Source organism: Chelonoidis abingdonii, chromosome 1 (genome assembly GCF_003597395.2).
Source record: "Chelonoidis abingdonii isolate Lonesome George chromosome 1, CheloAbing_2.0, whole genome shotgun sequence".
In the NCBI taxonomy this organism is placed as follows: Eukaryota; Metazoa; Chordata; order Testudines; family Testudinidae; genus Chelonoidis; species Chelonoidis abingdonii.
In genome coordinates this window covers 129,806,045-129,831,255 of record NC_133769.1, presented here as the reverse complement: position 1 = coordinate 129,831,255, position 25,211 = coordinate 129,806,045, and the positions used below count along the sequence as shown (strand labels likewise).

General features: G+C 43.2%; 1 protein-coding gene across 11 annotated transcripts in view; it reads right to left on the bottom strand.

Annotated features, from left to right (window-relative positions):
* PPFIBP1 (PPFIA binding protein 1) overlaps positions 1-25,211 on the bottom strand; it is a 191,680-nt gene that overhangs the window by 42,134 nt on the left and 124,335 nt on the right. For 3 of the 11 annotated variants that reach the window (XM_032775923.2, XM_032775922.2, XM_032775924.2), the window contains 8 exons: positions 24,358-24,444; positions 22,443-22,556; positions 21,106-21,237; positions 19,038-19,139; positions 11,213-11,305; positions 10,561-10,653; positions 2,895-3,009; positions 996-1,028 (listed from right to left, as the gene is read on the bottom strand). In XM_032775923.2, coding sequence (XP_032631814.1) covers positions 996-1,028; positions 2,895-3,009; positions 10,561-10,653; positions 11,213-11,305; positions 19,038-19,139; positions 21,106-21,237; positions 22,443-22,556; positions 24,358-24,444 — 769 coding nt within the window. The remainder of the gene's footprint in view (positions 1-995; positions 1,029-2,894; positions 3,010-10,560; positions 10,654-11,212; positions 11,306-19,037; positions 19,140-21,105; positions 21,238-22,442; positions 22,557-24,357; positions 24,445-25,211) is intronic. The other 8 variants (XM_032775928.2, XM_032775929.2, XM_032775931.2 and 5 more) reach the window with 6 other exon arrangements.

The following is a 25,211-nucleotide window of genomic DNA, read 5'->3' as shown; positions in this document are numbered from 1 at the left end:
GCGCAGTCATGCTAGAATGTGTGTTGTAGTTTAGACATGGAAAAGGATCCTTAAAACTGAGATGAGTACAAACTGTGCTTCATCTATAATCCTCACTTATAAAGTATGTAAACGCCATAATGTAAATATGTAAAAAGTGGGGTGGTTATTTGTTTTTGTTTTTTTTTTTTAAGAGGTGGGGATGTTCTTTGTTTCCATTAGAAATCTATCTACTTTGAATGAGTAAATGCAGCTTTAAAATTAGATACGTTACAAATGTGGAAGAGTGATCAAAAGGATGAACAAGCAAAAACTGTGCTTTGTAATGCCACAGATTAGTGTTTTAATCCGCTACTGATTATCGCACACCAACAAATATAACCAAGGATTACTGCTGAAGGGGTGAAGAAAGTTCTTCCTCAGCAAAACGTAACATCAAAGAAAGATGTATAAAATACATCATCCTGTGCATGATTGGCTCACTGGATAAATACAGCTATTTAAAGTTAGATATCCAAATTCTCTGCTGGTGCAACTCCGCTGACTTCAGTCGAGTTATGCCAGCACAGAATTTGGCCTACTACATTGTGACTGCACTCAACACAAAGGAATATTTTTTTACTTATATGTGCCTTTTATGAAGAAAAATCTATCTATTCAACCAGCTGTAAAAAGTACTTCTTGGCAGGATCAATGTAATTTCTTACAAGCCTTTCTACAATGAGCCATATCTAGCAGGCATGTAAAGCACCTAGAAATGAACAAGAATAGCAGACTTCCTCTTGCAGGCTGCTTCAGGAAGCCAAAGATTTTGTTTACTAGATTTTCAATAAAAAAATTTATATTAAAAATCACAGCCTATTGAAATCGCCCTTCATTTCTAATAATGTAACTGAGGCTTATAGATGAGGCAATCTAACAGCTTCTGTGAAAGCAGTTTTAAAAACACATGCAGAAAGCTATATTCAGAATTTCTGAAGTATAAATGCTTGTGGAAAGACACCAGGAAACCTTACTTTTGTCTTTGAGCTTCTTTTTACAATTTTCATCTGTGCAGGAAAACCCAGTGGATTTGAAATTAGCATACAGGTTATGACATTAAATACCATTTAACATTATATGCTGTTACTGTTGGAGTCATCAACGAATCATTTCTTACCCTCTGACAACAAGTGTAAAACAAACAACATTTACAATTTAAGGGCCCAGTCCTATAAACTTGCACACAAGTACTCCCTACTCACCTGCTGAAGCCAAACAGGATCACTCTCTAAGAGCTCTGGCCTGAGAATCTTATACAAGGCCTCAGCATTTTTTCTCGCCTGCATGTTTTCACATACATTGTCTCATATAGTATTTATCCCAACAGACTGCTCTTACCATAACACTAGACATGAAATATATTACATTTGTACTAACATCTAATAGTAGACAGCAGAATAAGATTGCTCAGGTAAGCATAAATCTGCAAACATGGCAGATACTCTGCAAAAATTTCAATTGCATTTATTGCAAAAAATGCATTTTTTAATGTTTTCCAAACACAACAGAACATTGGTTCATTCGCAGTAATGACTGGGAGACCCCTGTGTGCAACTGAACATTGCAAATTATGGCTCAGTATCATAAGACAAAGGGAGCACGGAAGTTGAAGATGCTTGGCATCTTCCAGGAAAAAGCTCAATATGAGTAATAAATGCAATAAAAATAAACATTAGCAAATTAGTAAGTGAACAAACAAAAATTGTAAAGATAATGCACACAATACATTTTATACATTCATCTTGGCAACTGAAGTCCAGTTAGTTTTATTTATTTTTAGAACAATAATACTTCACACTAGTCTAGCAAATGTAATGAAGCATATTTTACAAAAATAATGGAATCTCAATACTCTTAAGACTGACTACAGCAGGTGTATGTTGCTGAGAAGTAAAACAAGAGCTGGTCAGAAAATGCCAATTATTTTTTGTAGCAAATTTTGAAGAAAAAAAACATCTTTTTAAAACTCCATAACTTTCTAAGAAAACCCCCATAACCGATTTTTAAAAATTCTTTAAAAGGTTTGGGTTTCCAGTTTTTCACTGAGAAACTGGAAAATGTTGACCATAGTGAAAATTCTCCATGAGAATTCAGGTTTAAGTAGGACTCCTATAGGGTTTAAGTGGGACTTCCAAGTAGCGTACGTAGGCCTTGTGCACATTCTGAATTTCACCCAATTAAGCCCGCTCTACACTTAAAATTTTTGTCAGCACCCAGGGTTGCCAACCCTCCAGGACTGGCTGGAGTCTCCTGGAATTGGCATCAATCTCCTGGTGACTACTGAAAGCAATCTGGGAGATTTTAATAGGATATTTTAAGAAAATGACATTACGTCATGTTTGGGGGAGGGCGAATCTGGAACAGCCTTTGGTCAGAGTTGGCAACCCTATCAGCACTGTTCTATTGGTCAGGGAAGTGCTTTTCTTCCTTTACTTCTAACCAACTTAGCTATGCCAAGTCCCAACATAGACGCAGTTATACAAAAAGTCCTTTTGCTAGTGCAATTTACTCCATTAGAGCAGTAAACTATACTTTTGCAGTTACAAGCTTCATCCATGGGGTTTGGGGTATTCCCAGCAACCCTTTCTAGTGTAGACAGGGCCTCAGAGTTGTAAACACTTGGTCACCTTATTTTAAAGCAAATCAATAACCTATTATTGTAGGTTTTATGATTGCTTTGTGAATACTTGCAGAATATGTTAAAAGTAATAAACATGCTGGCAAAATGTGTAACGAAACTGAGGTTTTAAAACAATGATTCCCTTATAACAATTGACAGAAACAATTATTTAAAACAGATAAGGCATAACTACAACTGTGCAAGAGAGACCTCTAGAAACCTCAACTTAACTGGGAGCCCCCTTTGTGCTTACCTCTGTCAGTTATTTCAACTCCTCCTCCTTTCATCTTGCACACCAATTTTTCCTGTAACTTTCTGACTTCTGCTTCCTTCTGTTCCAATTTCTCTTTCCAAGATGCCAGTTCATCCTGTATAGATACATAAACATTTATCCATAAGAAGAACAAGGTTTAAGTTTTAAAGAGGATTTTTAAATATTTTTTTACTATTTAAGTTAGAGATGGTTCCCAACTGAAATTTCACACCGAAGAAGCCCAGGGAGAAGAGCCTCATCTGGTGCAAACTGTTATGGGCCCACTGAAATAATGTCAGCTGAGAATCTGTCCCCAGAACTTTGAATCTCAACTTTTGCAGCAAAGCTGCTATCTCTATAACAGGACAGCCCTTCCCCCTAGGTCAAAACAGCCCCAAATTTGGAAATAGTTTGGATTCAGACCAAATTTTCCACGCAAGTCCCATCACCAATTTAAATGTATGATGATTTTTTTTTGTCTGAATTAAAAGTAGCAGTGGGGAAAAGAGGGGTATTTCTTTCTAGCATGCGTAAATAATAAAAATAAAGGGGATGAAGCTAAATGCTTCACAGCACTTTCACAGCACTTTGTATGTTCTAAGTGCAGAAAGTGAAACAGTTGCATAATAATTCAATCGTGCTATATTTTGGGCCTAGTATTTTATCACATAGTATCTGAACACATGGGGGATGTGTATGCTTATTGCATGTGTTTGAAGGCTAACAGATGTTGATTTCTCTTTAAATACAGCATTGTCTCCAAACAGGCCATGAACAGTTTTATCAATACGCACAACTGACTATGAAAGAACATCAATCATAATATATAAAAAACAAAATACTCTGAAAAGCAATTCAGACAAAAAGAAAATAAGTCACAGGCAGTTTTAGCAGTAAGGAATAAGGAAACCAAACCAAACCTCATGGACTAGATATTCCATCTAAACTCACTTTCGATTCTGACAACATAGGATTGAGTCACTGCACTTACATAGGTTAGTTCACCTATAAAACTTACATTTTAGCTGGGTTTGCTATTGCAACACCTCAGCAGTGATTTGGTTTTGTAAACCAAAATCGAAGTGAGTGGCTTGGATATGAGTCCCATTTCATTGGAACACTGAAAGCTCAGATGGTGCTTGGGGTCAGATAAATGCTTCTGAACTGTATCTACCCCCATACACACTGACCCAGCATGAAATTTTGTTTCCAAACTTTGGGCCAAATTCTGCTCACCTGAACAACATGTCCCTTTGGCCTCACTGGGATTCCTCATGGGAATAGCTGGAATAAGATTTTACCCTTTGTGGAAGCATATTTGATAATTATAAAATGGCATTTGCTCAACTTTCCTTTTAAAAACAAAACACAAAATTGCCTTTGCAATTTCTAATGTTTCTATTAAGCCCTGAAACGGATACACTAAAATGTAACATTTGGATTTAAATACATTCCTGAGCTTCACTAATGATGCCAATGGTTCCAGAAAAAAAGGCTTGATTTTGCATTCCCCAGACACTCTAAACTTGTATTGATTTCAGAGTAGGAGGTCTAGTTGTACAGGGCATGCAGGTTTGGGCCTGTGACAAAGTTCCTCCTCTACCTTGGTGGGTCCTGCGCTTATTGGCAGATTTTTCTCACCTCAGTGATCTTCCCCACAGTCTGGATCAACTTCTCCTGTGTCTGATCAGGAGTTGGGAGGTTTGTGGGGAACCTGGGCCCACCTTCTACTCCGGGTTCCAGCCCAGGGCCCTGTGGATTGCAGCTGTCTATAGTGCCTCCTGTAACAGCTGGGTGACAGCTACAACTCCCTGGGCTACTTCCCCATGGCCTCCTCCAAACACCTTCTTTATCCTCACCACAGGACCTTCCTCCTGGTGTCTGATAACGCTTGTACTCCTTAGTCCTCCAGTAGCACACCCTCTCACTCTTAGCTCCTTGTGCCTCTTGCTCCCAGCTCCTCACACGCACTTCCTCTCCTCTGGCTCCTTCTCGTCTGACTGGAGTGAGCTCCTTTTTAAACCCAGGTGCCCTGATTAGCCTGCCTTGATTGGCTGCAGGTGATCTAATCAACCTGTCTGCCTTAATTGGTTCTAGCAGGTTCCCGACTACTCTAGTGCAGCCCCTGCTCTGGTCACTCAGGGAACAGAAAACTACTCATCCAGTGACCAGTATATTTGCCCTCTACCAGACTCTTGTACCCCACTGGTGTGGATCTGTCACATATCCCTCCCCCCTGCTCAACACTAAGGGGTTGGGCAGCTTGGGAAGCCAGACAGCGCACACGTGACAAGCCATCGGCATTGCCGTGATGGCTCCCTGCCCTGTGTTGCACACGGAACTGGAAAGGTTGGAGGGATAAGAACCGCTTGGTCACCCTTGTGTTTTTCTCCTTGTTCCGCTGCATGCATTGAAGAGGGGCATGTTCGGTCACAAGGACAAATCTGCGCCTGAGCAAGTAGTAGCGCAATGCTTCCATGGCCCATTTTACAGCGAGGCACTCTCTCTCTCCATCACTGCATATTTTTGTTCCCTCGGAACGAGTTTCCTACTGAGGTAGAGAATTGGGTGTTCCTCCTCCTCGACCATCTGTGATAGAACGGCCCCCACCCCTACTTCCGATGCATCTGTCTGCAGGATAAATTTCTTGGTGAAATCAGGGGCTATCAGTACGGGGTTACTGCAGAGGGCAGTCCTTAGGTCTGTGAATGCTTCCTTGTTTCTTGCGACGTGGTTGGGGCCAATTTTGGATGGCCTCCAACTTGTTCACTTGGGGTTTTACCAGACCTTTCCCCACAATGTACCAAGAAATTTGGCCTCTGTAAACCCCACAGTGCACTTGGCAGGGTTTGCTGTAAGGCCAGCTCACTTGAAGGTATCAAAGACTGCCTCCACCTTCTCTAGGTGGGTTTCCCAGTCTGGGGTATGAATGACCACATCGTCCAAGTAGGCAGCAGCATAACTGTTTTGTGGGCATAATAGCTTGTCCATGAGGCACTGGAAAGTAGCTGCGACCCCATGTAGTCCAAAAGGGAGGACAGTATATTGAAAAAGACCCTCTTGGTGTAGAGAATGCAGTCTTTTCCTTTGCGTCTTCCACAAGGGGAATCTGTCAGCACCGCTTTGTCAAGTCTAGAGTAGTCAAATACCAGGCATTACCCAGATGGTCCACTAGCTCATCTATGTGAGGTATGAGGTATGCATCAAACTGGGATACTTCGTTTAGTCGCCGGAAGTCGTTGCAAAACTTTGTGGTGCCATCAGGTTTGGGCACCAGCATGACTGGGCTGGACCACTGACTGTGGGATTCTTCGATGATCCCCAACTCCAGCATTTTTTTTTACTTCTGCTATTTCCTTACTTTTGGCCACTAGCACCCAATAAGGCCTCATTGTTATTCTGGCCCCAGGGTTTGTGACGATGTGGTGATATGTCTCGGTTGTTCGACCTGGTTTTGTTGAGAACACATCTTGGTTCCGGAAGATCATCTCAGACACCTCATTCTTCTGGTCTAGTGTTAAATCGGGAGACACTCTCACCTGTTTGGAAGGCTTGTTTTCCTGGGTTAGGTCTTTTTGGAAGTTATGCACGCCTCCTGTGCATGCCAGGGTTTCAGAAGGTTGATGTGATAAATCTGTTCTTGTTTTCAGCGTCCTGGCTGCCACACCTTGTAGGTTACTTCCCCCACGGGTTCAACCATCTCATAGGGTCCCTGCCATTGGGCCAGAAGCTTGCTTTCTGCCGTAGGTACCAACACCTTCACCCGATCCCCTGGTTGGAACTGTCGGAGTTTTGTCTGGCTATTGTAATGGGTTCTCTGGGCCTCCTGGGCCTTTTCCAAATGTTCCCATACAATAGGGGTGACCCGGGCTATCCGTCTCGCTCTTGTATCACTATGTTCTATATATCTCTCCCCTCATTGGGTTGCCTCTTCCAGATTCTCTCTTGATATCTAGTATCCACGGGCGGTGTACTCCCGTTTTAAATAATGAAGGGGAAAACCAGCTGGTTGATGGTACTCTGGATAGCGAACATGACAGATGTAGGTTCCCAATCCTTCCTCCACTTCCACTTCCGAGCATAGCTTTGAGGTTCGATTAAAACTTATTCTACCAACCCATCGTCTGTGGATGGTAGCTGAAGCTCAGGGTATGCATATGAGGCAGTTCAGGGTCCTCATTAGTCTGACTAAAATGGGGTTCGTTTGGCTCTGTAAATATCTCCTTGAGGCCACTTGGGCAAATATTTCCTCAGCTCTTTGCTTTGTTTCAGAGGCTGTGTTCCGCAGCAGACAGCTTTGGAACAGTGCATAGTCTCTAACACAGTATATATTGTTTGGCCGATCCATCTTCCAGAGGCCCACTAGGCGTCCAATGCTATTCAACTCAAAGAGGGCTCTATGATCGGGAATGTACTAAAGTCCTCAGGTGGGACGGGACTGTGCAGCTGACACCTTCAGGCAGGACACACGAGTACCTCCGCACCTCTTATGTAATCAGCCACAAAAACCTCGCTAGCTGTGCCAGGTCATTCTCTCACCAAATGCCCAATAAGATGACTATGAGCAAGACTTATACAGGCGTTCTGTGTTTTTGGGTCTGGTCTGTGTACCTCTGCCCTTTACTGGGGCAACCGATAAAGATTCTTCTGCATATATGAGTAGTTTGGGGTCTGTCCATGGGTTTTCCTTCCTGGGCCTCATGTATTTCATCCACCTCCTTTCCTATGTTGTCTACTTGGTTCAGCCTTGTACGTCCAAATTATCCTCTCTGGGGCTATCTGCCCAGCTCTAGGGGCCCAGTCTCTGTTGCCTTACTGGTGCAGAAGATTAGTTAGGGGTCTGACTCAGGTGCTTCCTCCTGGGTGGCCTCCTTTGTCAGCTGCTCAGGTCACCTACCTATGAAGAGCAAACCTCTGGTTTTATGGTCAGTATTCGGTTCCCAAGGCCTTAGCTGACCCTCCTTCCTTTGACTTCTCCCTGTCTGGAATGAAATAAATCTGGACTATTCGAGAACCTACGGTGAAGTTACTGTTGAATCCTCATAACTTCAGGTTCCCTTTTCCTCTCTCTATGGCGCCTCCCTTGAGCACCAGGTATGGGGATTAGGGATACACATGCTGCTACCTCAGTAGTGTTCCCTCTGAATCTCGAGTTACTGGATGGTGGAGGTAATAAGCAACCTGTCCCATTGGCGCATGTTTCCTATACGCTTAGCCCAGCAGCTGACTACACTTGACAGCTTCCCAAGGACACTGCGATAAACACTCCTGAATAACCGTTGCCGCTCGGTTCACCCCATTAGTTTCACTGGTGTTGCACATGTGTGGGGTTAGTGAGACCCCCACAGGGGATTAGGGCATGGATTGCCAGTCCCGAGATTATCTGCATAGGTCCTCAGCATGGGACTGTTTGCAGTATATTGTCTCCACCGCAGGCATAACATCTGTATGGCTTCTAGCATTCTCTGATCTCGAGTTTTCGCATCTAAAATCCGTCCTTTCTCCCTCATGCCCGACTCTTTGTGGCTTGGTGGGCCTCAGCCCCGTCTCTTACCTGGGCCTCCTGGTGGTCATCGACGGCTGTTGGCTTGGTAGCTGCTATTTAACCTGGGGTGTCTTCCTTAACTGTCGGGTCGCTCCCTTGCGCACCTATCGCCTTCTCACAGTGTTGCAACGAACCTCCTCATAGGTGGAGGTCGTTCTGCGTTACCCTGCCGAAGTTCTGCGGTAGGTCCCTCATTGTACGGCGATGACCAAACTTCTCAGATATCTCTTCCGGACTCCAGGACTCGTGTTTCGCACCACTTTCTGCAAGATGGATGAGGTATACACTTGTGCGCAGGGTTTTGTTCTGGTCCTTACCAATCGTATACCATTGGCCTGCCTGCAGTTCATTACCCTAGATCTGGCCAGGCTTCTCTGCTTTCAGCTGGGGGTAGTTGCTGCGCTTCTTCATGCATATCTTTAGTAAGCCTTTGGCCGTTCCTCAAACAGATGGGACAGGATTGCCAGACACTAGATCTCGGATGCAGGCTCCCATAGACTGTCCTCTCCATAAGCCAGAAGGCAGTAGCTCTACATTATTCCTCCCACTCATTTTTGCAGCAAATGGTGGCCATATGTCTAGTGTCCTATGGCCGCAGTCAGCTCCTGTAAGGTCTTTTACCTGGTTACCAAGTTCCCGCAACATAGCCCAGTCTTGAGAGCCTGTCTTCAGCCGCGATTGTCTTTGATGCGCCACCACTTTCCCAGTGTGCAGCTTCTGGCCGAGCAGCTTCCTGCTGGGCTCATCGCTGTATCAAATGCATTTTTGGCAAACCTTTAATTTTTTTTTTTTCATCTTTGTGGGGAAAAATAAACCCTCTACCTTTTGTTATAAAAATCAACTCTCCTCCTTCCTGCGCGCTTGCACACCAAATCACCATGACGCCAGTTTATGTGACAAAGTTCCTCCTCTTACTAGTGAGTCTGCGCCTGTCTTGGCAATTTGCCTCATCCTATTCCTCCAGTTTGCGAGCCACTCCTCCTGGCTGTCTGATCAAGAGGTTGTGAGAGGTTTGGATGGAACCGGGCCCGCCTCACTTCTGGGTTCCCGTCCAGTGTCCCGTGTGGAATTGCAGCTGGTTCTCTAGTGCCTCTGTAACAGCGCCTGCGCTACACTCCCTGGGCTTTTCCCATGCCTCTCCAAACCTCTGTATCCGCACTACCGGACCTTCTCTGGTGTCTGATACCTTGTACTTCCTTGTCTTCCACGCAGCATACCCTCTCACTCTCAGCTCCTTGTGCCTCTTGCTCCCAGTCCTCACACAACTTCCTTCTTGAGCTCTCTTAGCCTGACTGGAGCGCCCCTTAAACCACACGGTGCCTGATAGCACTGCTTGGTATGGCGCATGATTAATTTCGCCTGTCTGCCTTAATTGGTTCTAGCAGGTTCCCGATTACTTTAGTGCAGCCCCTGCTCTGGTCACTCAGGGAACAGAAAACTACTCATCCAGTGACCAGTATATTTGCCCTCTACCAGACTCCTGTACTCCACTGGTCTGGATCTGTCACAGGCCCTACATTCTTCCACAAATGTGTCCCTATCTTAGACTCTTTAAGAGTTTTTAGTACAGTAATTGAGATTTAAATTGGAGTTGCATTCAGTTTCTGATGCAGGATACTTTCCCCAATTAACTCAACATATGGTCTGTTAATTTATTATGTTCATAATATTTAAGGAAGTTGATGTATTACAACAATTATTTTCCTGTTTAAAAACACATTAACAAGTCTTTGGTATGAAATTACTGAGAAATTAGTGTGTGTGTGACTGTACAGCTCAGTAAGAGCTTTTTCTGAATGAATGCATGCAAGCTGGAGAAGTGAAAATTACCCATTTGAAGGTACTTTACTTTAAATTTAAAATAAAGTTGTGGGTAAACCACACAAGGCCTGTGCACTAGTGACATCCCTCTATCGTCCTATTTATGCCCTAAAAACAATTTGTTAGGAACATCTCACTTCACAAGGTTTAGTTTCTAGTAGAAAGAGCACACTGCATGTCAACAGAAAATAATCAATAAAGAACACAGACAGCATGACAGCAAGATGCAAACACAGACCACAAAGCAGTGGTGCAGAAAGGATTCAAAACAGGACCAATATTACCCACAATCTACTACACCTTTAATATCTGGCATTTTTGCTCCATCCGCTGCTTTTCATACTGCATCTGACCCACTTTGATTTTCATGCTAGAAAGTTTGGCCATTAAAGACTGGTAACAGAGATAGAGGAATGAGAGAAAACTAATGATAGAAAAGAAACAAAGCTAGATAGCTAACAGAATTCACAACAGAGTTAGATACTTAGAGAAATGGCATGCTAGAATTGCTCAGGTTACTGCTTTCTCTTCAGGGTAAACATGGATAACGTATCGCCCATTTAAAAGAAGATATTGCTCCATTTTCATCCCACCCATGGTCCATACCTTTCTCATTACAAATTATGTTCCCTGATCCATGCATACAAATATCTAAACAGAATTTAAATACAAAAAATGCTGCTTGCAGCTAGTTAACTAAAGCAACGGTGCCTCTCAGAAATGGGGCTGAATCTGTGGCTCTGATCTGAATTCTCCTGAATTTGTGTGTTGAGGTTTGAAATCAGAACCTAATATGAAATTTACAAATGGCTTGTCTGTTTTTTTAAATGAGCATCACAAAAGCCTTCGATCTGCAAATTCCCAAGACTTCAGGATGTTTGAAAACCAGATACAGTTCCAAAATTTGCAGCTTGTGCCCATTCTCTCCCCTCTTTCCCTTAGTGTAACTTACTTTGGTGGATTTAAGCTTCTTCTCATACTGAAGTCTTTCACTATCCATCTCTCCCACTCTTAACCGTAATTCACTGATTTCCTGCATCAAACCCTGAGTGAAAGGAAAAAGAAAAAACAGAGAAATTCAATAAACAAAACAACAGCTCAGCAATCACACATCACTGGGAAGGTAAAAACAAAGCAATACCACAAACAAAACAAAACAACCCACACACATTGTGCATACAGACACTTCAGAGTTCATAATTAGGTCAGGACAAATATTCAAGCAATTCAGAGCTCAGTGGACCATCCATGGGCTCCAATTCCAAGTTCCCACATTCCTGCACTGAATGCAGGAATGAAGGAGGGAAGCAGCAGCGGAAAAGGTAGCTTTGAGTGACTGGTGTGCTCCCTATGTCCACAGCCCCCTCCCGCTTCTCAGCACCTTTACATTTCCAGAGCAGCAGAAAGAGACCTTCATGCAACTGAGAATCAGACCCATGGATTTCCAGGTTTCCTCCTCAAAGCACCAAATTAATGCATGCAGGCAACAATCAGCTGATTTATTGACTTAAGTAAAACAGCAGCTGGATCCTCCACCATCCTGCACCTTATGTAGTCATTTATACCTGTGCAAAGTGAGTAGAATGTGCTACTGGCCTGATTTGGCAGCATTTGACACCCATTTTGCACAGTTGTGAATGACAAGGAAATGGAGACTCTGTCCCAGTAACTCTTCAATATTCCTATAACATTAGGTCTTGTTTCTGGTCCTCTCTCTAAAATAAAAGTGGTAAAATAGTAGTGACCCAGAATAAAAACCCTCCAGTTATACAAAATCAAACATTGGCTTCATAAAGGGACTATATAAGCAAGTTACATTTAACCAAGACTATACAACAAAACCAAATAGACCAATTATTGGAGAGCAGTGAGACAAGATGACACAGTGTGAATCCAAATTATGCTCACCTTATTTGTGCATGTAGTCCCAGCAGATGACATCCTATAATCAATTTTTGTACCTATATTGTCACTGAAATGAATGGGATATTATTCATAATGTTCCATATTTTTGGTCACATTAAGTTAGATGGTATTGCAACATAGTCTACCAGGCCGTGAATGCAACTGCCACCAAAAGGCTGAAATTTGTGCAGCACAGAGCTGCATGCCTCATAAGCAACAAAAGCTGCTGTGAATGCTGTCACGTGTGTGCTTTGTGAACTCCACTGACTCCTCTTTTGCTTCAGAACCAGGATCACAATCCTAACCCTAATGGACTGGGATCTGAATTCTGCAAAGACTGCCTTACCCTTTCTGACCTTTCCGCAGCAGCAACACTTCACCCAAAGTGATGCAGCTGGGGACAAGCAAGTTTCAACATTCTAATAGCAGGTGAGGTAGAGCACTCTGAGCAGTGGAATACCAGCTGTACAACTCTTTGCTAAAAGAGATGAGACTAAAACCAAGGTTGACAGTGTTTCAATGAAGATGCAAAAAAATATGTTGATGATTAAGGCTACGATTTTGACACAGAGGTCGCGGATGCTGCAGGTGGCAGGGAGACCCCAGCAGCTCAAGCTCCCCACCCCTACAGGTGACAGGGGGGACCCCCACAGCTCCTAGACCGTGGGTGGCAGGGAGCCCCCACAGCTCCAGCTCCTGTGGGTGGCAGGGGGGCCCCCATGGGTGACAGGGGGGCCCCTGCAGCTCAAGTTCCCTGTCCCCAGGAGGTGGCAGGGGGACCCCGGCAGCTCACAGCAACAGCTCCAACTCGCCACTGCTCCTGGCAGCAGGGGGGGCCCGCCGCTGCTCCCAGCCCCAGTGGGAGGCAGGGGAATCCCTGTCACTCCGGCCCCTCCAGCAGCAGGGTTGCCGTGGTGGGCTCCAAGCCACCACAGGGGGAAGACCCCGCAGCTCCTGGCTGAGCCCCTCCCACACCCCAGTTCTCTCTGCCTTGGGCATCAGGGGACCCTGCAGCTCCCAGCCACAGGTAGAGGGGAACCTTGGACCTCAAAGCCCCCACAGGTGGTGGGGGGCCCCAGAGCTCCCCATTTTGTCATGGATATTTTTAGTTAAAGTCACAGCCAGGTCATGGGCAATAAAAGAAAAAATTAACAGATGCCTCTGACCTGGCCGTGACTTATACTAAAAATAGCTATGACAAAATCTTAGCCTTATTGATGATTATTAACATCCCCATTTTACACTAAGGCAGAGACAGATTAAGTGATTTGTCCAAGGTCAACCAGGAAGCCTATCGCAGAGCCAGGATTTGAACCCAAGTGTCCAGTGCCTTTACCACCAGACTATCCTTCCTCTCAGATAAACTTCCAAACTGAGCTGTCACACCTTTTGAGGATTTCCCATCACGCATCATAAACACAATGACTATTGCATCCTTTGTATCTGTTTCTGAAGAGCACAGGGGAAGTAACTGTACTAGATTACATAAACATCCTCAGGTAGCTAAACCAAGCAGAAATGAGCAGCGTGTGTGTTTGAAACCCTCAGCTTCTTTAACACAGAACATTCACGACTGGGCAGAATGTCTCTCCATGAAAGTAAACAAGGCATGGTGTGCTGGAAAATAACAAAAGGTATATTGAACTTGCTGTTTGGCAGGGGAAAACATTTACCTGAGTGCTGAGGTCTGAAAGAAGCCTCTGGCTAGCTTTTTATTTATCATGTCCATTTTGTTAATCTGAGGTTTACAACCCTGATCCCCAGACCAGCATTATATTTTGGCTAACAGTGCATTCTTAAAATGCACTGCAGCAATTGTAATGCCGTGAAAAACACTCAAGAAAAATATATTAGCTTTTTTATGAGTCCTGGAAAACAGGCACAGGAGGACGGAAAAATGACTAAACCCTCCTAGTTTAACAACTTTCAAGCCCCAGACAACAGCATGGTGCTCAGTTTTACCAGTTTCTATATAAGGTGCTGCAGTCAGGGGCGGCTCCAGGCACCAGCATGCCAAGCGCGTGCCTGGAGCGGCAAGCCCTGGTGGGGGGGCGCTCTGCCAGTCACCGCGAGGGTGGCAGGCAGGTTGCCTTCGGCGGCATGCCTGCGGAGGGTCCGCTGGTCCCGCGGCTTCAGCAGACCTCCCGCAGGCTTGCCGCCGAATCCGTGGGACCGGGGACCTCCTGCAGGCAAGCCATCGAAGGCAACCTGCCTGCAGCGCTTGGGGCGACAAAATACCTAGAGCCGCCCCTGGCTGCAGTCTACTTTCATCCATGCTAGCCAATGACAGGCACCCTTCATCTAAGACAAGCAACCCAACAATTCCGTTAAAGGATAGTTACAGGTAGCTGGAATAACTTACCTTCCAGCCCATTCCAGATGTTCTCCACCTACCTGCCTTTTAGCTGTTTCACTGGTTATGCTAGACACTCAATGAATCTGAAGATCACGTAGCAATATTTTTATTTCTTAATGAAGATCAGACAAGAAGCAGGAGGCAGATAAATCTTACAGAAAAAGGGTAGGGTGTAGTTAGGGAGTTTAGTCAACTTTTATTATCCTGAACCATGACTGCAACTTAATTTAAGCTATTTCCGTTGGTCAGTTGGTACTTCTGGCAGTAGGGGTTAAATGAGGCACCTGACTGTCATTCACAGGGTTTTGGTAGCTCTAGCCTTTAATCTTATTTCATTTGGAAGATGGCAGAACAAGCCATCCTCCTGCCAAAGGGGAATCAGGTTTATTCTCCAGGACTGAAGAGTATCACAGAAGCACCCATGCTCTCTGGGAAGCTTAGCGGTCCTTCTAGCCCAGTATCAGGCAGCAGGTCATTGTTGGGACTGGGTTGCTCCCCTGAACTGAGATGCAGTAACAACAGGAACAAGGGGCAGCATGTCACAGGCAGACCAGGCATCTCCCCATCCTATTGACTTTCACCCTTTTTTGCCCTCTAGTTTTAGTTAGCAATTGGTGCATAGTTTAATACAGATGTGGCCCTCCCTGGCACTTTGAAGCAGTTGATGCACATGTCTTTGGAGTATGCACTCTGCAAAACAGATTTGGTGTGAAAGCAGGGGAATATCGCCTTACAGAGACACAAATTAATGCCCTTAACAACAGTACTGGGTCAATTAAGAAAGCTCAGACCATTTAAAATTGCAAATGTCAATAGTGAATCACAAACAGAACTGAAGAAGCTGCAACTCTGAACCAGTGGGAAGAGGAGGGGAAGAAAATATGCTTTTGTGATTAAAATGATTAAACAAGGAATGGGGAAAAAAAAAATCTATAAAACTTGCCACATAAAACAGCTCTTCTCCATCTACTTCAAAAATTTACAGTTGACTTGAAGGTCAGAGTATATAGCTACACCCCATCCAAGTTAAGCTACTGGAACTAGAAAGTTAATTAAGAGAGAGATCATTGAGAGTCTGTTAATGATCACTATGCTAGTGTACAACTTTATAACTTGGCTCTACCTGGCATTTCCTTACCGATCATCAACTTAGGGATGAAGTGGGACCTGATAGACCATGTCAGTCTTCTTATAAACATACACTGAACTGTACCTTGCTCATGAAAAATGTTGAAGATTTCAATCAAATCCCTGCACCTCTGGCCTTAGATTTGTGTATTGTTTTATCAACACAGATTTGGATTTTTTTTGTTGTTGCTAGATGTTTGACTTCAAAACAACTGGCAAATAATTCTATGTCTGTAATTGATGAGGTTATTACTTAGAACTTTATCACAAACTGTTTGACACTGAAAATACCAGAAAAAGAAATCCATCAAATCCTCATTCAAAATTTCTTTAAAAATTTTTTTCCTACAATTTAATTTAATGACATAAATGAACATTAATAGAACTGTTAAGATGTGCACACAAGCTCACTATGCAATATTATTCCTATAAGCCAAGCATTTTCTCAGCCCATCCCCTATGGTTAGCTACTCTGTCTTTCTGTGTCATGTCTACTATTACATTGTAAACTATTCAGAGCAAGAACCATGCCTTCTTATTTATTCTATCAAGTTCATCCTGCACATTTGGGTGCTGTCTAATTTATAACCATCATCATTAAAAATATTAGACAGCTATTGCAAAGGGACAAAAAGAATTAAAGAACATCTGTGAACATATTTCAGAAACATAAATACAACCAATATGTTTTGCAGAAGAAAATTTTACAATTCATTTCCTGCCGAAGAGTGTGGTATACGAGATTATACTCCAAATTACATTCCTTTGTCAGTTTTCCAAGGCAGAGAAGTAGGTTTATATAAAATCTTTGCCATCAGCATACATGGGCCAGACCACATCCTTGCACAGATGGGCCGGAGAGGAAGAGGGGGAACAAGCAGCCCCCACAGCCCTGTTATGCATCTACACAGTAGGCAGCTACAATCCTGCTCTTTGCATTCCTTAGCTCCGTTCCCCCTCTTCAGGCAACAGAGATTCAATTCTGCAGCCCCATCACTGACTTATTCTCTGACCTTGGGCAAGTCATTCAGACTCAGATTTTCAATAGTACCTAACTTCCTCAGGCTCCTTTGAAAATCCCAGTTCATCTGTTCATGCTTCAGTTCCCTCAACAACTGCTTGAGTTGTCCTTTTCCCCACCCTTTGTCTATTTTATTGATTTAGATTATAAACTTTTCAGTGTGTGGACTATTGCTTACAAGGTGCTAGTACAAGGGGGCCCCAATGCTGATGGAGGCCTCTAAGTGCTACTCTAATACAAATCAGTGTAACAGTCCACAGTTAGATTACTTCTGGGAACTGGTGATAGTGCTTGCCACATCTGCACCAAATTCACCTGGCTCTTCAGATATGGTGATGTAAAACCACAATATCATCATTAGGCCCTGATCAAATGCCCACTGAGATCAACATGAGTATGATTAATTCAATGCGCTTTAGATCAAGCCTGGAGTGAAAAGTGAAACACCAATACGAGACGGTTTTTTGTGGAACCTGCTCAACTTGTATTTAACCTTTCCTCTGAAAAAACACACACAAAAGGGTTAAAAAGATAGCTTGGGCTAGGTGTACATACATGTCCAGAAGACACAAAGTGCAGCTGTTATGTTCCAATATTTGGCTCCCCAAAAAACTATGCACTTCATACTCCAGAGCTTTTCTGTGCACTGGCCTATGGAGGACTTTCCCTGGCAGGCCTCAGATGTTGCAGCGTGAGGGTTGTTCAGCATGTAGCCTCTTGTCTTTCCACAGCCCCCCACCATTCCGTCCCCCACTCACAGTAATCATGCTCCTAGCATGAGTAATGGGAATGGGTAGCTGCTGAGGCACATTCAGGACATTTTTAGGCTGTTGGACTCATTTCCCCCTGCTGGCATTGGGGGATGCGAACTGCAACCATAGGTGATATTGCACCACTCAGAGACCAGGGGCGCTGGAACAATTCGTATAGTGGGGGTGCTGAGAGCCATTCAGCCAAACTGTAAACCCTGTACATGATGGAAACCATTTCAAGCCAGGGAGTGCGGCAGTACTCTTCTCCCTTCCTCCCCCCCACCAGTTCCAACATCTATGTCAGAGATTCACCCCACACAGGAGCGTGGTGCTGTTTGAACCCTGAAGGGAGGACAGTTTTAACTTCAAGTTGTGGCTCTGTAGAGGGTCACGTCTGGCTGTAAACACCCCTCCCTAAAGAAAACTTCCTCCCATTTGGAAGATTTCAAGAACCACAAGGTATGTTTACCTAGTTATCCATAACACTACATTTGGACCAAAGTGTCCAGCTTTGGCCATCTTCAAGAACGATACAGTCAAGCTGGACAGAGAACCGCACAAAAAGTTGATAGAGAATTAAATGGAGACATTTTACCAGAGAACAGAGTGTGACACAATTGGGATTATTTAATATAGAAAAAAATAAATTAATACTGATTCATAACTACTTATTTAAATTATTATTTAAATTTATAATTTAAATAAATAATTACTGAAATTAATTATATATCATAAACCCTGAAAAACTACTGTATTTGAGAATACTGAACAGAGCCACTCCAGGAGACAAAGATTTAATTGACGAAGGAAATTATGCAAAAAGAATAATAGGGGGTATTCATTTCAAGAGAAGCAGTGAATAGCGTAAACTGACTTCCAGTTCAAGGGGAAGCAATAGTAGCATATCTAAACAAAAATGGGATGACTGTGTGGGAGTCAATTATTTAACTATCAGTAATCAAGTCTGTTTTATACTTGGGAGTAATCAACTACCTTCTTTGGAGGGCTCAGGACATTTTTTTGATGATTGTGCTTTCTTCTGGATATGAAGTTTCCCTGGTTTTGGTGATTTTGTGCCCGTGAATGGCACAAGAAGCTCAAGGACAGGATTTTCAAAAGCACTCAGCATTGGCCTCATTGAAATCAACTGACTATTGACTTCAGTGGGGGTAGAGTTAGGTCAACAATGAGCATTTTTGAAAATTCTACTTCCCAAAACTATAAAGCTCAGATATGCAGAGTGGTCACCAAGGCTTTACTGCCATGAAGGGTCAGCTCATAGAACTAATAAGTTCCGTAATAAAGTAAGCAGCTCTATGTTGCCTTATTTTTTTTTTTTTTTTGAAAAGCAAGACATATTTTAGTAATAGTTTATTAGTTCTGGCATGGATGTCCTGCAAATAAAACTATTATTCTTAATCATCATCATTAATAATTGCATTTAAATGCAATTGAAGTTGAATGTTATTTTATTACAGCATCTTTTATCCCTATAAAAGACCATGATTAGGCATATTCGGAGGCATTTAAGAGAAATATTGGTATTAATAGCTACCATGCAGGTAAGCCTTTTGCACAGAGTCTACAGTTGCAGTGCATGGTGTGGAAAAGTCACCTCTTGATCACCATACTGTAACCTCTTTTCCTGGAACAGTGCTAGTTCCACCTCCACTTTCTCCATCTGTTGTCTGAGGTCTGCTATTACGTTATGGAGTGACTGCAGTGCAGAGGGAAATGAAAGAAGGTGATGACAGGAAAGACTGGAAAAAATTGTAATCAAAATATAAAGACCAAAAAGGAAAAAAAAAAAAAGAAAAAAAAAAGAGTAAAGCAAAAGCACTGAAGGGTCAACCACTTTTGTTACCTGTTTCGAAAAACTTATTTAAGACACCAAGTGACACTTCCAAGCAGAGCCATAGCAGAATTCAGTTTCAGCAATATGTGTTTACTGTGATCATTTGGGTCAAATGTTGCCTCCCAAAAAAATGTTTGCCATTCGTACTGATGTGTTTACCGCTCAGGGAGGTCTTTAGTTTGTAAGGATCATATCACATTGTATCTTTTATGTTTTCTATGTAAGGAAAGAATTTCACATTTTACTGAGTGTCATGGGGGTGAGTAAAGAACGCTACAAGTTGTGGGAGTTCCAAGAACCAACCAATTATAACTTGACTGACCCACCACAGAACTACCAATACCAAAAAGAATTCAATCTGCCTATGACAGATGGAGATCTTATTTCTACAGCATTGGTATGTATGGCACTTGTCTGAACTGGTAAGGTTCACTGCTTTTAGGCAATAGCAATCATTCATATAAAACTGGGATCAGACTGCAGGGAAAAGGCAATAGAACTTAAAGCAAGCTCTGCTCATAGCTCCACAGCAGCTAGATGTCTTTGCTACAATGATGAATGTCGACTTTTACATTATCATCATTAGCCTTTAGCCTCAGCACACTATTGAAGTTAATGGGGCCTGTCATTCCTCTCAGAATTACATTATTGATTCTTTCTGTCCACAGATTCATTCACATTTGGAATCCTACCTTTGCAACATTAAGAGCAAGAAACTTTTTTTTTTTTTAAAAAAAACCCAAGCTTAAAATGATCTGCAGTAAGTTGTGCAGGCACCAGAAGATTGTTGGCATGGTACTGTATAGCTCATCACTACATGGTGGCTCAATTAACCCTTCCTGTTACCATGCAGAACTGGGCTGGCCAGTTTGAGCCTTGTAACAGAAAGCCACCGTAAAAGAGTCATTTTAAAAATTAAAACAAAAAAAGTGAATGTACTGTGCATACCAAGTGGGATGCTGAATGGTTTACCCGCTGATGAATCTCACCAGAGAGCACCATCTTCCGAAAAGAAATTAACGCACACATTTGTTGGGCTCATTATGGGCTTGACTGTGTTAGCCTAGAGGGAAGTGCAGGGCTGGCCCCTCCCTGCCCCCTACTGGGAGCTCTGTGTTCTGGGGATTCTGTGTTCAAAAATGGTACAGATTTTGCAGTGAAGAGAAGGCCAACAGCTCTCTGGAACACAGAGGCAGCACATTCATTTTCAAGTTGCCACTTCTGAGCAGCCAGAGGAAGTTGAGCCATGGATTGCAATTCTGCCTGCCCCTGATTCAAGCTGTTCAGTGGGGGAGAGCTCTGTACATTCATCTCCCTCTGCCTCCCATCCTTGTGCACCCATATAAAAGTCTGGCAGAATCCAGACCTAAGTGAATATCTGCTGGCATTTTGGACATCTGAGACACATCTCAGACTCTGGGTGAAAAGCCGGCCCCACTGAAGTCAATGGCAAACCTCCCATTGACTTCAATAGGGACAGGATTTACACTGTGGTTTGTCAAATGAGTGATATTTAAAAGAACTCTCAGAGATGTTTTCTGGCTCTCACCGAACATGAGTGCAAAGTCTTTCATTATAAGAGCATGCTTGAATATCTGCCGTGACATACACGAGCCTTGCTCTCAAAGAGTGTGACCTGCTAGTTTGGAACATAGCAAGCCAATGTACCTGTTCATTCCCCTCCATGAGCCAGTCCATCTTGAATCCTATTTCTTTCTGATTCAGAATGACTTGAATTTGGAAAGTTATTTTTGTAAAACTGAGAGAAAGTCTCAGGTAACGTGAAACCACATGAAGCTCTGAGGATCAGTTCATCTGCTTTACTCACCTCTGTGTCTCCGTATCTGTCTTCGTAGTCTAATTGGTCCTTCTCTACAGCCGTTAGCTTTAGCTTCAAATTGGAAATTTCTGCCATAAGGTTCAATTTCTGATTTTCAAGGGATGTTCTACTCAGGAGTTCCTGATTCAAGATGAAGAGGAACAGAGTTATTCTTCTGAGGAGGAAAAATTACATGCTTAGCACCACATTAAGATAGGCCCCAAGAAAGAGAGAGCAGGAAAGTGGCCTTCCTGCATCTGGAGGCCTCTTAGATAGAAAGGCAGGACTCCTCCTCCAATCTATCAGGCCAAAGGATACTAGCCATAGTTAACCTGGTTAACTGAATGCCTCTCTTGACTGCTGCCTGTCTCTCCAATCAGTACTCAACTTCTAACCTTAGATTATCTAGGGATTTTTCCCTGGAATGCCCAATTCCACACCATTAGGAAAAGGACGTGAATAATGGACACCCCCAGGTCCTGTGCAAGTCAGTTTGCGCTAAGCCTGCCAGTTCTGCCACTCAGCAGCCATTGAGAGAGATGATCCTTGAACAATTGGTGGCCGTGGGTCAGATGCAGTTAACTTGGATGCATCCAGGATCATGGGTGGTGGGGTGATTGCTCTGAGACCCAGGAAGAGCTGCCCCAACAAACCTGCCAGTTGTCGCAGTTGCCAAGGGCAGCAAGTAGAGTTACAATAAACTAGAGCAGGGATCAGCAATCTTTCAGAAGTGGTGTGCCGAGTCTTCATTTAGTCACTCTAAATTAAGGTTTCGCGTGCCAGTAATATATTTTAACGTTTTTAGAAGGTCTTTCTATAAGTCTATAATATATAACTAAACTATTGATGTATGTAAAGTAAATAAGGTTTTTAAAATGTTTAAGAAGCTTCATTTGAAATTAAATTAAAATGCAGAGCCCCCCGGACTGGTGGCCAGGACCCGGTCAGTGTGAGTGCCACTGAAAATCAGCTCACTTGCCGCCTTTGGCACGCATGCAATAGGTTGCCTACCCCTGAATTAGAGCTAAGAAATAACACCCATCCTACCTAGGGACTCAATTCAACTCCCTTAGAAGTCAGTGCAGGGACTCCAGTGAGAGTAGGACTAGATCCTTACTCTGTGGGATAGGGCGGACATGACTCAGAAAGAGAACAATTTTAACAAATACAATAGAACTGTAAACAAGAAAGTTATCACTTCGTCATGTGACACCATGAGTTCCAAAATTTTGTCCTAAACACACTAGTCTGATGGAAGCAGACAAAACAGTATTTAGTGCTACAACACAAATCTACTAAGCACGGACAATGAGAGAAATGAAATTACTCTGGCTTCCTCGCAATACCTGCTGCAGCATCTCTTCTGTGGCATTCAGCTTCTCCCTGTGCTCCTCTAGGCAGAACTCTAAATCTCGAATCTTTTCTCCTTGTGCTTCCACCTGGTCAGTAAGTACGCTTACCTGTAGAGTACAGAAATATGAAAATCCGTAACTACCTCAAATTTACATAGCACCTATCACCCTGCAGGGCAAGGAATAAATAATAAGAGGCAATCTCTGCAGTTACAGGACATAAGAGGTGTTCTACAATTGTTATGTTATATGTGCAGAGGAGGAACATAAGAGTCTTCATGGAGAGTCAGACCATGGTCCATCTTGCCCAGTAGGCTGTCTCTGACAATGGCCCATACCAGAGCTTCAGGGGGAGTATAAAGAACAGGGCAATGATGGAGTGGATTCACGCTTGTCTTCCACTCCCGGTAGCCAGAGGTTTAGGCTCATCCCGAGCCTGGTGTTGCATCCCTGTCCATCTTGACTAACAGACATTCATGGACCTATCCTCCACGAACTTATCTTTTCTGAACCCAGTTATACTTTTGGCCATCACAACATCCCATGGCAATGAGTTCCATGGGTTAACTATGTGTTGTATGAAAAGTACTTCCTTTGGTTTGTATTAAACCTGCTACCTATTAATTTCATCAGGTGACCCCTGTTTTTTGTATTGTGTGAAAGGGTAACACTTCTCTACTCATTTTCCCCCCACACCATTCATGATTTTATAGACCTCTATCATATTCCCCCCTTAATTGTCTCTTTTCTAAGCTGAACAGCCCTAATCTTTTTAGTCTTTCCTCATATGGAAGCCGTTCCAGATCCCTGATCATCATTTTTGCCCTTCTCTGAACCATTTCCAGTTTCATTATATCCTTTTTGAGATGGGATGACCAGAACTGCATGCAGTATTCAAGATATGAGTGCATCATGGGATTTATAGAGTGGCATATGACATTTTCTGTCATATTTTTTATCCCTTTCCTAATAGTTCCTAATATGCCATTAGCCTTTTTGATTTCTGCTGACCACTGAGCAGACGTTTTCAAAGAACTATTCATGGTGACTCCAAGAGCTATTCCTTAGATGGTGACAGCTAATTTAGAGCCCATCATTGTATAGGCATAACTGGGACTATGTTTTCCAACGTGCATTTATCAGCATTTAATTTCATCAACCATTCTGTCACCTAGTCACCCAGTTTTGCGATATCTCTAACTCCTTCCAGTCTTCTCAGGACTTAGACTATCTTGAATAATTTTGCATCATCTGCAAACTTTGCCACTTCACTGTTTAGCCGTTTTCCAGATAATTAATGAATATGTTGAATAGCACAAGTCCCAGTACAGATCCTTGAGGACCCCGCTGCTTACCTCTCCCCATTGTGAAAACTGATCATTTATTCCTACTCATTGTTTCCTATCTTTCAACCAGTTACTGATCCATGAGAGGACCTTCCCTGTATCTCATAGCTACTGAGGGCAATTCTTCAACCAAAACCCTTCAAAAACGGATTCCAACGTGAAGCTGCGGAACTGGAATTAATTTGCAAATTGGATACCATCAGATTAGGCCTGAATAAAGACTGGGAGTGGCTGGGTCATTACAAAACCTAAACCTAATTTCACCAATACTACTGTTACTCACACCTTCTTGTCAACTTTCTGTAATGGGCCACTCTCATTACCACTTCAAAAGTTATTTTTCCTCCCTTAGTATCTTGCTGTTAATAGATTTATCTCATTAGACTGACCTCACACTTGGTCAGGCAACCCCCATCCTTTCATGTATTTATACCTGGTCCTGTATTTTTCACTTCATGCATCTAATGAAGTGGGTTCTAGCCCACGAAAACTTATGCCCAAATAAATTTGTTAGAGGAAAAAATTTGTTAGAGGAAAAAAACCTAACTTTGGAAATGACTTACTTGCAGAACAAGAGATTCCTTGTCATTTTCCAGACGTGCTAGCCTTTCTTGATATATATCTCCATTACCAGATATATGTCCATTAGTCTGAAAAAGAAATAAAGTGTTGTTTATATGCTATCATATTGTTAGCATTTTTCATCAATAAAACTCCAAAATAATTGAATCCTAGAAACTCCAGGTACATGCAATATTGCTGGTCACTTCAAGAAAAAAAGTTTAAAATATAAAAATGATAGGCTAGATCCTCACCTGGTGTAGCCTGTGGTCACTGGAGCTATGCTGATTTTCACCAACTGAGGATCTGGCCACACAGACCCAAATTCTCTGTTGCTGTAACTCTACTGAGTGCAAATGACAGTAGCAGAGATTTTGGCCAACTAGGCAGCACTTTCATAGACTCAGACTATAAGGTGAGAAGGGACCATTATGACCATCTAGTCCGACCTCCTGCACAACGCAGGCCCCAGAATCTCACCCACCCACTCCTGTAACAAATCCCTAACCTATGCCTGAGTTATTGAAGTCCTCAAATTGTGGTTTAAAGACCTCAAGGTGCAGAGAATCCTCCAGCAAGTGACCTGTGCCCCATGTAGGACCGGCGCCAGTGTTTTTGGCGCCCTAGGTGCACAGTTATTTCGCTGCCCCACGCGCTGCTCCCGCAGCTCCGGTGGACCTGCCGCAGGCGTTCCTGCAGAGGGTCCACTGGTCCCGTGGCTCTAGTGGAGCAGCCGCAGGCGTGCCTGAGGGAGGTCCACTGGAACTGCAGGACCAGCGGACCGTCTGCAGGAATGCCTGCGGCAGGTCAGCTGGAGCCACCTGCCGCCCTCCCAGCAAAATGCTGCCCCTCAATA